At 39.1% G+C, this 12,304-nt stretch overlaps 1 protein-coding gene across 3 annotated transcripts in view; it reads left to right on the top strand.

The window, feature by feature from the left end:
* LOC101161102 (obg-like ATPase 1) overlaps positions 1–12,304 on the top strand; it is a 51,015-nt gene that overhangs the window by 14,623 nt on the left and 24,088 nt on the right. For all 3 annotated transcript variants that reach the window (XM_023951097.2, XM_078939316.1, XM_023951096.2), the window contains exon 5: positions 11,445–11,620. In XM_023951097.2, the coding sequence (XP_023806865.1) occupies positions 11,445–11,620 (176 nt within the window). The remainder of the gene's footprint in view (positions 1–11,444; positions 11,621–12,304) is intronic.

Below are 12,304 nucleotides of genomic sequence, written 5' to 3'. Positions count from 1 at the left end.
AAAAGTTGCTTCTTTATTTTCTGTTTTACTGCACCGTTCAGATGCCGTCCTACATTTCACTAATTGCTTTTTAACCACAGGCATTACAAGCGAACCGGATTGACTATTTAGACAGGTGTGATTTACGGCTGGTTTTCCTCCTCACTGACGCCAGCGATGCTTTGATATCACTCATCGGCTTACAAGTCGTCAAATCTGACAAAGGTCCAAAACACCTCAGGCAGCCCTGCTGCTCTTGTCAATGACTAAAAATTGCAGACTGCTGTTTCCTTTGTTGAAGCAGTCGATGACGTTCTTATATGTGTAAAGTCAAACTTGTGATTATATGATGAAGGTATACAATTCCTTGAAGGAAACCAAAGCTCTGTGTTTTTTCTGAAAACAGAACATTTTGCTCTTGCTATCTAAATTTATTTCACAGCCTTATTCTGATGTATGAAAGATCAAATCCATATCCATGATTGGTCAAAAGTCAAAAGACTGGTTTAACTTACAGCGTGCGTTCAATGGCCACCCTTTTGTATGTAGAGCCCGAAAACAGACTTAAACATGTGCAGTGACAGGTGAATGCATGAGGTTTATACTCAGATGCCTGAAATGCACATATATGCGCATTTACAAAGTGAATTAATTGGTAGCAGTCTCAAGAAAGTGCTTTTCCGAGCGTGGTTTGAACGTAGCATTACTTGTTAGTACTTGCTAAAGGTACACTATAGTGTTTGTGTGTAATGCACACACGAATCAATGCATGTGATTCATCTGAAAGTATCAATGCAAGGAGCAGTAAAAAATAGAGATTAATTCAGGATTTTCTTTATAGATAAAAACATGGGGAAAAAATTAACTTTAACAGTTGTTTCCTCCTCTAGAAGGTCTTCCTCATCAGACAGTGGACAGAAATAATAGCTATACATCAAGTCACACTGCTATCTAAATTTAATGTTTCTTGTTTCAAACAATACAATGTTGTGTAAAAAGGTGTTACAGTATACGTTCTACCCCCTACAGATTCTGTTACAGGCTGAAGCTTTTTGACAAAGTTTCTTTCTTTGCAGAAGCCTTTAAAATCATGTTTAAAATCATGTTAGCGAAAGAAAAAGGAAAAACATTGGTAAACAGAATAATTTCCAATACACCGATTAAAATTAAATCCATGTTGTTTTTTATTGACTGTCGAACTTCCAAATGATCCTCTGATACACAGCTACGCCTCCCTCTAAAAATAAAACACCTCCCACCAAAATTAGGAAGAATGAAAAGATATATACACATCCCAGAGTCACTGCATTTCTGAACTGTTCTCTTTACTAAAAGAGATGAGAGGTCTGGAATGTTTATAGGTAAACTTCAACTATGAAATATTTAATAAAATAATGCATGTTATCAAATTTAAAGATTTTTAAACAATTTAATTGCAGAAAATGAATTCAGCAACTTCAAAACAAGCAAAAAATCTGGTTACCGCAGATCTGTTTTCTTTTAAGAAGCTCTCCCATCCTCCACTTGATACCTTTATTAATAACAACAGTTAGAACTGGTTATCTGAATAAAATACACCTGGCCACGCACGGAAATAATTGGATGGCATTCTATATCATGAATAAGACCAAAAGCGCCGTCGAAGGTTGGGATGAACCAATCTACAATAAGAAAACAGTTTGGAGAGACGAGATCGACTGTTGGAGCAACCATCCGAAAATGGAAGGAAAACAAGATCACTGACAATCTCCCTCTAGCAGGAGCTCCAAGTAAAATCTCATCTGGTGGGGTACAAATGATACGGTGAGGAAACAGCCCAGAACTACACGGGGGAACTGGTCAACGAGATGAAGATAGTTGAAACCACAGTTACAATGGTTACCATAACCCAAAATGTCCAAATGGATTCAAATCCTGCAGTTCTCCAAAGATCCCCCTGATTAAAACAGCACATGTCCAGACCTGTCTATAGTTTACCAGAGACCATCTGGATGATCCAGAGGATGATTGGGAGAATGTCATGTGGTCAACTGAGACCAAAACAGAACTCCCTTCCAACAGAACTACGGTTGGAAGGGAAAGAATGCTAACTTGCATCCCCAAAACACCATACCCACTGTGAAGCATGGGGGCAGAAACATCGTGCTTTAGAGCTAATTTTTTGCTAAGTGGAAAGGACAGCAAATCTGTAGTAAAGGAAAACATGAATAAGGCCATGTATGATTAAATGTTGGGCCAATACCTCCTTCCATCAGTGAGAACACTGAGGAGGAAATGGGCCCAGATCTTCCATCATGGCAATGATCTGAAACATATTTCATGAAACAAAGGAATGAAATGTAAACAGCATTTCAAGGTTCTGGAGTGGTGTAGCCAGTCTCTGGACTTCAATCCAGTAGAGAATCTGTGGAGAGAGTTGAAAGTCTGTGTTGCTCAATGACAACCCCAAAACATCACAGCTCTTAAGAAGATCTGCATGGAGGAATGGACCAAAATAGCAACAACAGTGTGAGGAAAACTGCTAAAGGAAGTGTTTAACCTCTGTCATTGTTAATCCGGGTTACATTACAAAGTATTGAGGTGAACCTTTGTTACTGACCAAACACTTATATATCACAACATTTTACAAATGAACACAAAAAAATCAAATGTGGTGATTTTCTGGATTCTTTTATTACAGAAGTGCATCTACGATGAACATAACAGAACTCTCTCTTCAATTTGGGCAGCTTGCAGAATTGATGACTGACAAATTTGGCCTCACTGGATGCTCCCTTTGAGATTTTTTTTAATGCAAAGTTTAAACCTTTTTTGTTTCTTCCTTTTTTCGATTTAGTTGAGTTTTTTTTAAAAGTAGACTTCTCAAGTTTACGTCATCTTCACCATCCTCTTTTTTGCTTTTTTGCTTTAATTTTTCTGCAAAAAAAGCAAAAAAGAACAAAACACCACCCGTTCTTATAAGTGTACTTTTTTAAAGTGATGAAGTTTTTAAATTGTATCAGAGTTGTTAAACAAGAAATAAGAATTTCCTTTATATCTGCCTTTGTGACCATTTGAAATTGTTTGCTTAATTTCCCCAGGTTTTATTTTATTCTTGGCTCAAAAACAAAACGAGTCAGAAAACAATCTGGTCCACACTACACTTTATGATTTCTTTTGTTTATGCTGCTCACTGTTTTTATTTAATACTCCAGCTGTTATGTCTCAATCATTTCCTTTTGGGTGTTTTGAGTCTGTGCCGAGGTGCTGTCACAGCATTTCAATTAGCATTTTTGCTCCAGTGAGTATGGAGAGTTTTTGTCAGCCTCCACTCATCGTCAATGATTAGAGAAAAACGTCCGTCTTGACTGGAGATCACCACAGCTCCAGATAACATGCTTGGTGATTGAAGGTCGCAATATTTTGAATTCTAATGGCCATGCAAGATGAATTGCCTGAAATAGACTGTAAAATCTTTCTGCCCCCCCCCCCCCCTCCCCCCTTTTTGCTTGCTCGTCATGAAAAGAACCAGTGGGAACGGTAGGACCAGATGATCATAGAATTATTGGATGGTGATTCTACACCCTTCAAAAAGGGAGTTGCTATGGAGATCTCGTTCCAAACGGGGAAATGATTCACCTTTGAAAGGCTGGAGGGCCTGAAAGCTGAACACATCATTGTTCAGGTGGCGGTTGGTTAGGAAATTGGTGGTGTCTGTGCAATCAGCAGCGCAATAGCAGTTAGCTATCTGAAAAGGTTTGTTCTCTGAATGATGTGGGACAACAGTGCTCTGCATATGACAGTTCCTTTCACACCAGGCACTCCTTCTCAGCAGTTTAACAAAGTATGGAATGACAGAGGTGAAGCTAATGATAAGGGAATTAATACCGTGTTTTCACTCTGCTGTCACTTCAGGAAAACCACAGACTTCCCATGATGTTCAACTTCCATCTAAAAACAGGTCAGGCTTGCCTGAGCAAATCACTTTTACATATGGAGGTTTTTTTTATTTTTTACGAGAGGGAAATCCAACATGCTGGAAGGATGCACCTTAAAAAGTCAGTCTAGTATGAGATCCACCCTTTGAGGTACTTATATTCATGGGATCAAAAACTGTGATTTGAGTGAGAATGATTTTTTTGAAAGATGGGATCATGAAGAAGACTTGAGTGTATCTCTAAAGGGCTCAAACCCACCATTTTTTGGTGTCAAACTGCTTTCAGGAGCCAATGTATTTGCCGTAATTGACACACACACAGAAACAAGGCTGCATATTGCACAAACTCTGTTACAGAAGAAGTATGCCACAAATTGCAGCCAATTTCACAAATCCAAAAAGAAAAATGAATGTCGAGCAGATAAATCCTGAATGAACATAAATACCTTTATGTGTGTTGCCAGTGTTTTTGTCCCAGGAAGACATCCATAATGTGCTCTTCCTGACAGACTCATAAAATAGCTTTTACGGCTCTGAATACCAGGAGAATTGCGGCACTGAGTTTGCATGAACATTTTAAAAGCAGCTTTAGGAATGCAACTTCTTTAGATGTGCACTCATCCATCCAGCATGTGAAAACACGCACAGGAAGCAAGAAGTCAATGAATACTGTAATTTAACTGAATTATGTTGACCACATATCCTCCCAGGTAGCAACTTCAGAGAAGACAGCTGAATAGCTGTTGATCTCGACTTGTCTTCACGGGCACCTGACAAGATATATACATATATATATATATATATATGTATCTATATCTCTATATCTATCTATATCTTTATCTATATCTATACATATATACATATATATATATATATATATATATATATATATATATATATATATATATATATTAAACTCAAGATAAATGTCTCTTTTTTATTTTCTATTACTTTGAAGCATTTAGACGTTTCTGGATTTTCATCAATACACCTGCCTGCAGTGCTGCCATAATCTTATTTGCCTAATACTTAACCAAGCCACTGAATATGTGCTGTCGCCAGAGACTAAACCTATTGTTCTACTATAAAAGAGTTGCACTTGTTAATATTGTCTTCATACATGTCTGCATACACTGTTTGAATTGAGGCAATAAAGTCTGAATCAGCTAAGTGTCCTATTCCACCTTTTTCCGTCTTTTCTTGCGTGTGTCTTTGTGTGGCACCACAGTCTCATAGGAATCGCCATGGCGGCAACCGGCTTTGACCCTGCCGCTGAAGGCCTAATTGTGAAGATTGCTTCATCAGATTTCTCTCTTCTCTTTTTCTGTATCCATTTGTTGTCCAGCTTTAAAGCCCTGAATAGGAAGGTGGTAAAGTGGATGTGAGTGTTAAATTAAGCACAATGAATTGAGGAAAATTACCTTGGAACGAGAGGACTAAATAGTGAGTGCTCAGCTGTGTCTGCTTTAAATGTCGAGGTTTTTATTTTTAGCTGTTTAATAGCTAATAAAAAGCCACAGAATATTTAAAAGCAGTTGAAAGAAATTGGATCTACTTTAAAACTTTTTTAAAAATTCAGAAATTTTATTAATGTTTCAACTGTTAACATTTAATACCAAGAATAGTTTATTAATGGTGTAACTCTTTCAGAAACTTCTTATTATTCATCAAACAAAACTGATGCATGCTTGTTAAAAGCAATGCATCAAACATGTTTATCCTAATTGTGCTTAATGTATATGCATTCCACTAACAAAATGATTACTTTGCATTATATCTTCTGAGCTCATGCAGACACAATAGCAAATTTTCATCCCAATCAGTGCTGAACAGGGAGCTGCTAAATTGGAGCAGCAAAACAATAATTCCACTGATTAGCCCCTTTCTGTGTGGCGTAAGTGAACTGTTTATACTGTGGAGTACCTCTGCAAGAGGAGAAGAACCAAAACAGCCTGATTAGGCAAAGACTAATTGAATAAGTTTATTTCACCATGAGGACAACTCCAAGGATGACAGCTTGCACAAAAAGTCTGCAGCTAATGTTGATTTGCATGAGTAATAAGGTGCATGACAGCTGTCTGTCATTTTTTATGTTTAGATAGATTGTGAAACCAGACATTTTATCTTGCGTAATCTGGCAAACAACGTTCAAAGAATTCATCTTTTGCAATCTGCAGTGAGGAAAATGTCTTGCTGTTTGTTTAAGACATGCTGGTTCATGCAAAAAGCTTCCTTATTGCTCAACACGGCTGCAGTGATAAATCTGAACCACATAAACATAAACAGGACTGAGAAGGCAGATAGTCTTCAAAGGCACTGAAACAACTTTACCAGATTTTATCAAAACACTCTGCACGTTACTCGTGGATAAAGATATATGTCTGTGTAATGAGTGGATGGGTGGTTTTCATAGCCAGTGCCCAGTGGATTTGTAATTTTTCTGAAGCAAAAACTTCTCACTAATGCTTTGTATCACAAATGTGCCTACTGTGTTGAGGGCTTTAAAAGCTTTTTTATTTTATTACAGAATAAAACATGTTTATTAAAAAAAAAACAAAAGCTTCAGAAAAGGTTTTAAGCGAATTATTAATTACATTTAAGATGCCCTCTAGCTGCTGCGCTTAGAGCACCAATCCAAAGCTACACCACCCTTGGCAATGCGCATTTAAGCAGCCGCTTACAACAAAAGGTTGATATAAATGTGTGTTTCGAGCTTCCAGGTTCGCAAAATATTGCGTTCATGCGTAACTGTGCAAGTTTCTGTGACCATTTTCGGGCTTTTCATTCAGCCATTAAATGCTCATTGCAACTTAAACCAATTAAATTATTTCATTTATCATTTATTCAATCATCTTCTAATCTGTTTTGTCCCTTTCTGGGTCACGGGGCTGCCGTAACCTATCCCAGCCACTTGTGGGCGAAGCCAGGGGACACCCTGGACAGGTTGGCAGTCTGTCGCAGGGCCACAATCACATACCCATGCACTGTCACATCTACACCTATGGACAAGTCAGAGTAACCAGTCAACCTTTGAAGCATGTTTCTGGATGGTGGGAGGAAGCTGGAGTCCCTGGAGAAAGCCGACGCATGCACGGGGAGAATATGCAAACTCCACACAGAAAGGTGCCCCATTGGTGTTCTGTTTCAGTTCCCCCCGGCCGGGACTTGAACCAGGGGCCTTCTTGCAAGAGCTCCAACTAATGCGCCACCTTGCAGCCCAATTGAGTTCAATTTTGTTAATATAGCCCATCACAACAATAGTTATCTCAATGGGCTTCATACCTGTAATGTATGAGAACACAAAATCAGTCATACAATTCAATAGGTAATTGCTAAACTAAACTAAACAGACTAAGCCAAACTGCATCCCTGGCCTTAGACCGTCCTTCTTGGTAAGGAAAAACTCCTAAAAATTCCCAGGGGGGAAAAAGAGGAAACCTCTGGGATGTCCACATGAAGGAGGGGTCCTCTCCCAGGACTGACAGGCGATGAACCAGAACTCTTAGAAATGAAGTAGCTTATCTAACTCTACAACTAAATGTTTAAATAGTGTAGATGGACTTCATCCAAGGTCTAACTTTGACCTACTAGGAACTTGGATTTGGTAGTGACGTATGGATGCCGTCCTTTTTAACATATGGAAGTGCCAACATTTTAAAAATTAATCATGGAGGAGAAATTAATAATTTTTGTTTGTGCCCGGCTAAAATTATATGACACCAAGCCTATCATACATCGGAATAGAGTTGTTAAGAAAAAGCCTGGAGCAAGATTGGCGAGATTTACACCGCTTTGACATTTCGCACCAAGCTCCAACTGTAGGTGGCAAACAAGCGCTAGTCAACAGTAGCAAAAGAAAAAGAAGAAGCCCTTCCCTGCTTGTACAGTGTGAATACGATGGGCTAAATGAGTCATATGCCGTGGTGTCCATAGCTTGAGACAGATTTATGTGTCTCAAAATGACAAAACAAGCCACACTTAAAGTGCTGATTTCAACTACCATAATTATTAAACAAAAGAATTTCATTTCAAACATATAGTCACGATTTCTGCTCTCAAACAAAGTGCTAAACTGTTGTAGGACTCAAAAGGAGACACCCAGAAACAGACAATACCAAGGTATACTTTGAACTTTTTGTTTCTATGTTGTTTTCTTCCACACGTGTGTTATTGTTGTCTTTAATCTTGACCAGGTCTTCTTTGAAAAAGTGATTCTTTATCACTAAAGGTATATCAGGTAGAATGCAAGTTTACTAAAAAAAACAAAAAATGATTGATTACACTAAAACATCTCATTAAAACAATGTAGAAAGATCTCAGCACAACAGAAAGATAGAGATTAATGATTCCTCCTTTTCTTGAAGTGCCATCACACAGGAAAAATCTGCTGTAATAAAAGCTAAAAGCGTTCCCTTTGGGAGTGCAGCTTCTTTCAGTTTCCTAACTGATGTCTGGCACAGCTTAACAAGTAACCACCAGGGCCTTGTTTCACAAGCAAATTCTCTCCAGAGCTTAATGGTCCAACTTTACAACAAAAAATAAAGACACTTGCAGATTGGTACAAGAAACTTGAATCTTTGGTTTAATTTATTCTTTCAACAACTGTACTAAGGATGTTTTTGATTTTGATTCGTTATAATTCTATAGGTATTGCCTCAAGTGCCACTCTGATCATTCTTTACATGCTCTCCCGCTAGCTTATAATCCCAACCTAACATGACCAATATTTGAGCTATTCGGCTGTACAATTTTGAGCCAGATTCAGCTCAGACTAGGAAAACAAAGTCACACATGGCTCTATTTGTCTGCAAGTGGATCCATCAGAATGGAGTGGACCAGGGAGCTTGTGGCTTGCCGCTGTAGGTCCTAAGTCACATCTACAAGCTTTTTCTGACATCATTTGTTTTTTGTCTGCTCCTGATTCACAACAATTTGATAAAAGAAGTGCTTGAAAATGCAATGTTGAGCTATATTTTCTTCATGCAGGTCCTTCACCATGAGAAAAACGCTACAAGAACATTAAAACCATCATTTTCATAAAAGTGGGTCCTTAATATAAAATATGTCAAAGAATTCAAACTAAGTAGAATAAATGAGGAAGTCTTCCAAATTTGTTAGTGTCAGAAGTCAGAGCTCTGTCTCCCCCTCTGGTCACCAGCAGGAACTGTCTCCAGAGTACCAAATGCACTACATCTCCCAGCAGCGCCTGCACACAGTTCCTGGATGCCACACACCTGACTCTCATTGGCAATCACTCACAGTACATTTAGGCACTGTACTTAGCTTCACTCAGTGTGAAGCACCGTTTGTCCCACTCTGCCTGCATTAACCAAGTGTTATATCTGAAACTGATTTCCTGAACCTGTTTTGTCTTTGACTCCGTTTGTCTGCCACCTTACCTGTGTCTTGCCTGAGTCCTGACTACTCCTATTTCTTCTCTGATGCTCCCATGCTCGTTATTGACCTTTGCCTGCCTGACCCTGGTTTAGCTTTGTGGTCATTTAGCTGAGCTATTAAACCTGCTGCATTTGGAACCAGTTGTCTGCCTGTTCTTAATAATAATAATAATAATTGATACTTTATTTATCCCACAATGGGGAAATTCTTCTCCGCATTTTGACCCATCCCCTGGGGGGAGCGGTGAGCTGCAGACTAGCCGCGCTCGGGGGCAACAGCTGGCTGGGGAGAGCGGGGATCGATCCGCCAACTCTTCGGTTGTTGGACGACCTGCTCTACCGCCTGAGTAAATAATGAAAAAATAATGAATGAATGACAACAATGAATGAAAAAACAAAGGACAAATCCATAAAGTACAACAAATTCCATAAAGTACAACTTTTTCTGCAGTGCAATGTGATGTTCTATTTAACATGAGTCTAGTAGGTCAGGTTCTAATTATTGATTAAAATGACCAAAACATCATGGTGTCACATGTAGTTACCAATAATGAATACTGGTCACAGTTATTAATCACCATGTTTCTGTGTGTGTCATTGCTCCAACTCACCTAGATGTTATCTTGCAGGGCGTCACCTGTCAACAGTTCTTCAGACACTCAGGTGTCAACAGGTGAATGTGAATTCATCGGCTCCACAGTGCACATTCCAGACATTTTCCTGGACGCTGTGGAGCCACGGAAAGAGAGTCATCGTCCTCCTAAAGTCATTTTTACTGTGCAATGCTGTGACACATCATACGTTTTTCTGTCTTGAGTTATTGACGCAATTAGCAAACTATCATAAACGCCCTGAGGTTCAAAGCTTTTGCATCTAGCTGTGTCAAACGGAGAAGTTAAACAATGTATCGCTTGGACTTAAAAGGAGTAGATTTAACAAAAACATCTGATGTTCAATCAAAATAATTAAACATGATATGCACAATTTGGAGATTCTGATTAAAAAAAGGTTTAAAAAAATGTATAAAGTCAAACAAATATAATAGAGTTAGGCTTGGGTTTTCAGGGGTATGATAATGTAATTTAAAAATCTCCTTGTCAGTGTTCACTAATACGGAAGAGGATGAAAATGAAAAAAAGGAAAAGAAAAAGGGCATAGAAAATTCTGACTTCTTTCTCAGAATTCTGAGAATAAAGTCAGAATTTTCTTTGCCCTTCTCTTTCTTTCTCCACGGCCCTAATCCTCTTCCGTACACTAAACATTTGATATATTTGGACTTATTAATTGATTGCTGCTCATTTTACAGTTTTACTTCTCCTTTTCTCCCTTTTATGTACTATATTCATTTATTTCCAATTGGAGGGCTTAATCAAAACTTTTAAAACACTAATATCATTCATTTTTCATTAAAATTGTGAAACTAATAATCAGGAACATTCAGAAAAATAATCCACCACAGCTGTTCATGTTAAGGGTATCAGTGGCATTTGACAGATGTACACCAGACCCCCCCCCCCCCCGTCTCTACTCCCCTTTTATCCCCATCCACCCACCCTGACTACTAGAAGGAGTCCTTAGAGCTGCTGGTTGCTAAATGGTCCGCTTCAGAGCCTCATTACCTAATCATGAGCACAGCCACAGTTAAAATGCAAATGATTAGGAGAAGGCTGTCTTTCATTTGTGAATTGGGACATTTTTTCCCTTTCATGATGCAGCATTTTATTTTGAAATGGAGAAGGAGAAAAGGCATGGCCAGATGCTCTGCACATCACGCACACTTGTCACACAGCCCCAGTTTTTTTCTGCACTTCAAGCCATTTACTTTGACACCTGCAGCTGGTTTCTTAGATTTCTGACACTTGAACACCAGAAAGAGGAGGGAGGGTCCTTTGCTTATATTTGTTATGACTTTTCTAGGGCTCCTGCGGTGCCGTTTAATGTGAATGTTTATTTTCTCCATGTTCTCACCAAAAGCTAATGATTTTCTAGCTCTGAATCCCATGTATTTCAGTTTTTTTTTTTTTTATGTGAAAACGTCAATGTCATTGATTCGGCTGCTCTGATCCTGTAGTGTATGCAGTCACAAACGATTCTTAAAAACGGTGTTTGGTGTCGTTGGGGATTTGCTCTATGGTTGTGTCCTTTATCTGCAGGTGCTTTCGAGGATGAGGATATCATCCACGTTGAGGGGACAGTGGACCCGGTGAGAGACATGGAGATCATCCACGAGGAGCTTCGGATGAAGGATGAGGAGATGATCAGCCCCATTATCGACAAGCTGGAGAAGACAGCCATTAGAGGCGGTGACAAGAAACTCAAACCAGAATATGTGAGTCAATGTCCCAGCAGGCCCTTTGCTCCCCCTCACAGTAAGCCACAAATAATTACCCTCCCACACACATGGCCAAGAAAGAAAAAAAAAGTGTTTTTTTTTTTTTTTTAAATCTTCCTCCAATAGGTCTCCCCCCTCCCCCTGGCCTATTTTTCCCTCTCTGAGATTGAAAGTGATCAGGGGTCAGGGGTTTTCTGCTGTAGAATCATTAATAGAGAGTTACTTATTCAGCTGCTGACCCTGGGTCACAGCTCTGGGCTAATGAAAGTGTTTCTACACAGCTCTTTTCATCTAAAGTAATACTCAAATCATGGCACAGCTCTTGCTCATGCTTATACTCCTACAGCAGCTTGAGAAATTGTTTAAGGCCATGCAGTTGGTGACATATATGCCTATACCTCGCTGTGAATACCATAAATGTTTGGAATATTGTTTGACAGAGTATTATTTCTCTGTCCTCAGAGGTGCAGGGCAAAATAGAGGGTAAGCGGAGGAGAGAAAAAAAAAACACCCTGCTGGATGTCAGATCAAAATATATGTCTTTTCACACATATTCAGATGGATGTATTGTTACTGTAATGAGGCTGAGGGGCCAGCTTTGGCAAATGTTACACAATGGCTTTCCATCAGTGAAGCAGTATAGGATATCAGTCAGCATGCAAGGAGGGCCGGGGCTTTCAC

The sequence above is a fragment of the Oryzias latipes genome, chromosome 21, assembly GCF_053564925.1.
Source record: "Oryzias latipes strain Hd-rR chromosome 21, Olatipes_Hd-rR_3.1".
NCBI classification, from domain to species: domain Eukaryota; kingdom Metazoa; phylum Chordata; class Actinopteri; order Beloniformes; family Adrianichthyidae; genus Oryzias; species Oryzias latipes.
This window is presented reverse-complemented; position numbering and strand designations above follow the sequence as displayed.